The following is a 3791-nucleotide window of genomic DNA, read 5'->3' as shown; positions in this document are numbered from 1 at the left end:
TGGTGTCATTTAGTGACATCACAAACCTGATATAATATTTACATTTTGGTACTGAAAATATTGACTAAATTACATAGAGCTGAAAAATCAATATTAAATAATCTGAATTTCATCAATTCAATAGGTTCAATTTAAGTGTACAGCTGCTGTCCTTTGGAATTTACTTATTATGTGACTTTGTATTTAAGGGTTATCTTAACGTAACCATTATGGCTTAATGAGTTTACTTCGGATTTATAAATATCATCGTTTGTTTTATCATAATAAATAATCATTAAACATTGTGCCCAAATTTCATTGAAATCTGTCAAAATTTAGCAGAGATAAAAACAAAAGAACAGGTGTGGAGTTGGGTAAGTTGTTGAGAATATAGCTGCAGCTTCATCTCAAAGCAGGCAGTGAACCAATAAAGTTGCCCAAAACAAAATTTTTTGTAGAGTGCAGAAAGTTTCTGATATCAAAGAGTAATCATGAAATTTTTGGAAGAAGCTTTGCCACAACCAGTGACAGTTTAATATCAGTCAATCAAGCAAAAGTTAAGAAAAGGTTATTATTATATTGTATAGCTTTTAATAACTATCACTTTCAATGTACATTTGTATACATTATGTAATTCTTTTCTATTTACAGGAAATCCTAACAAAATGCAGAGGGCGCAAATAAACACAACACTTGTTACCCCAAACATCAGTGTGAATGCCACGGAGACAACGGAGGGACTGCTTTCTAACCCTATAGAGCTCGTCTCCTTCACTTTATCCATTCTCGGAATAATCGCTAATGTAACAGCAATTTTTGCAACCGTGAAAGTACCCAACTACAAGACGACTCATTCAAAGCTTATCGTTAGCCTATGTGTCTCAGATGGTCTCGTTTTAATTGCTATCCCTTTGAAATACATACTCGATACGTTCTCCGACCTGTTTGGAGACTGCAAAAATTTGTATAAGCCGATTCTCTACATTGCTCTAATTGCCACTCAAATAAATCTTCTTGCGATGGCATTAGATCATTATATCGCTATTATGAGACCATTACATCACAGACGTCTGATGTCTAATTTTCGTGGAAACTTCATTGTGATGATAATATGGGTTTTTAGTATTACCGCTGGTCTTCTGGAATTTATAATCGGCTTATTAATGAAAGCTGAAAGTGGTGATACAAAATCGGTGTGTACAATTATCTTAATTGACCAGTATGACCTAGAAATTTTCATAATAGGTTTTATATTTGTTGTACTATTCATCATCGTTATAATTTACACACGGATATACATGCAGCTTAAAAGCCACGTACTAGTCGGAATTCCTCGAAAGCAGACGTCAAAGGCTTTAGTGACAACAGTTCTACTTATTGGAACATTTACGTTATGCTGGGCTCCCATGGGAATTTTTCAAATCTACATGAACTTTTTATACAAGACTGATGTCTTCTATTTGATCGATCACCTCGAGGCGCTACTTTTGGTGAACAGAATCCTGCTTATTATTCTCCAACTGAATTCGTTAATTGACCCACTTATCTACGCCATTAGGCTTCCTCAGGTACGGACAGGATGTCACGCTTTTTTCGGTTCATATAAATATGAAACAAGACCGGAAATTTCATTACCGCTCAGCCCATTGCGAGATCACTACATCACTGAGATTAATGAATAAAACCACAAAAGATTTTAGTTTAACTGAAATAAGAAGCTGATTTTAGCAAACATGTCATTCATCATCATTCTTATCTGTTGTGAAGAAATGACAATCACGTTTCAAGACAACTTTAATTATATAAGCAAATATTGATATATCCAGACCAGAAAATTCACAAATCTGTAAAGAATGGATAGAAACGCATGACAAGAGAGACATAAAACTAAAATGAAGTACTCATCCAAACTATTAATGAATAATGAAACAACATTCTGTAAACTGGGAAAATTAGTACATGGAAAATACAGGAATTATAAACTGCAAAAATATAAATAAATACTCATGCAATGTGTACAGAGGGAGACAGAATCCATGACGAACTAGATGAAATAGACCTGCAAGAATGCTGGCTCACTATTCAATAACGAGAAAATCAGCAGTTATATATTTGGTAGTATAACTTCTTTTGTATAAAGATGAAACATACTAATGGACAGTGCATCTAAGCATACAGTGCTGAATTATGATAATTTCATTTCGAAGGAAATTTGTGTCCTGAGGCATATTTTTTCTATGGTTACATTACGCAGTCAGCATTATACATGCAACCACCTGTAATAACCCAAATTTTTATCACACACTGGCTTTAAATCCGGCACAAATGGTTTTACTATACACAACATGTTAAATGACTTTTTCAATATGTGCCCAGCAGTCACATAAAACCAGCAGATAAAATTGTCTATAAAAGTATCAATTAAATGACAGTGTACCGGTATGATATTTCCTGCAAAATAATCTTCGGAAAAGTATGCCCTTTCCAACTGTACAGCAAACAAGCAATTATTGTGCGCAGTCAGTGAACTAGGAGAACTGTGTTCACCATCTTACAGAAATTTTGAACAATACTTTTCTTCCAAAGTTTCAAATTTAGGTGCACAATTCATTTATCAACAGTGTTTTTAGTCCATTATCCCATTTCTTGGCAGATCTGTGTAATGATTCAGGTTTTCTACAACCTCTTGTATATGATAAGCGGTACCACAAAGATATACTGTGCCCATTTTTGGCTAAAATATTTTATTATTACATGTTGATTTCAATCTAGAAGAATCCTAATGAGTTATTTTAAGCTTAGCAAAATGTATAAACAAATTATGCCTGTAGGGCTACAATCTCAACAGAAATGTTATCTAGTAATTGCCATTTGTTAAAAAAGAACTTCCAGTTTTTTAGGTGGCATAACAAAATCTTACTGTGTAAAACTATACACATGTAGTATTTTAAACCTAGTATACTACAGTTTACACACAAAAACAAGTTAATTCTATGTTTTACATGGTACTTTAGTCAATTAGAACTATCTATAAGACAAAAGTGGTCTTTTTTGGCAGGTGGACTTTCTTAAAAGGTGACAATTCACTGGAAATGTTTGTGGCCTATAGAGCCAGGTGGTCTCAGTTCATAAGTGGTCTTTAACGCAGGTTTCACTGTATGTGCTGGGCAGTAATTGTTCATTTTTTGGACATTATACAGTCAAACTTCCTTCACTCAAACTCCACGGGACAAGTAAAATTTATTCGAGTTAATGGTAGTTCAAGTCATTGAAAAAAATGGGATTTTGCCAGGATGTGACAAGTTCAAGCAAAGATTGGTGTTTGAATTATCTGAGTTCAAGCAGACAAACTTTGACTTAACGACTTTAACTATACCTGTCTGTAAGATCGGGCACCTGTTCAAGTTTTGAACTATATTTCAGTCATTCTGTATGTGTAGCTTTGATCACTTACCTTCAGCATATTTTGATGTCCAATGTCGCCATTTTCAAGATCAGTTACCTCAGCAGATTCAAGAATATGCAATCTGTCCTCATCACCTTCAAATATTGACTGTAAAACTGTTATCTGTAATAAATATTATCATTATTATTATTATTGTTATTATTAAATCTATATTTATAGTCATTTCTATTAGTCTAAACAAAGTCACATGACAAGTGAAACAGGTAAGTACTATTGACACAAGGACGGAGTAAATAATAGTCATTTCAAAAGCTCTTCAGAGCTTACGTTGCAATGTTGCCTTCTTGCCGACTTTAAATAAAACTTATCTTATCTTATGTATTGACCATCAGCAATTATGTCCCAA

General features: G+C 33.7%; 1 protein-coding gene across 1 annotated transcript; it reads left to right on the top strand.

The window, feature by feature from the left end:
- Positions 1 to 636: 636 nt before the first annotated feature.
- On the top strand, positions 637 to 3561 carry LOC123546938 (adrenocorticotropic hormone receptor-like). Its single transcript, XM_045333607.2, has one exon. It carries the CDS (start codon positions 645 to 647, stop codon positions 1659 to 1661), a length of 1017 nt encoding a protein of 338 aa, XP_045189542.2. The 5' UTR covers positions 637 to 644; the 3' UTR covers positions 1662 to 3561.
- Positions 3562 to 3791: the final 230 nt, after the last annotated feature.

The sequence above is a fragment of the Mercenaria mercenaria genome, chromosome 9 (assembly GCF_021730395.1).
Source record: "Mercenaria mercenaria strain notata chromosome 9, MADL_Memer_1, whole genome shotgun sequence".
Classification (NCBI taxonomy): domain Eukaryota; kingdom Metazoa; phylum Mollusca; class Bivalvia; order Venerida; family Veneridae; genus Mercenaria; species Mercenaria mercenaria.
The sequence above is the reverse complement of the archived record's forward strand: the minus strand, read 5'-3'. Positions and strand labels throughout refer to the sequence as shown.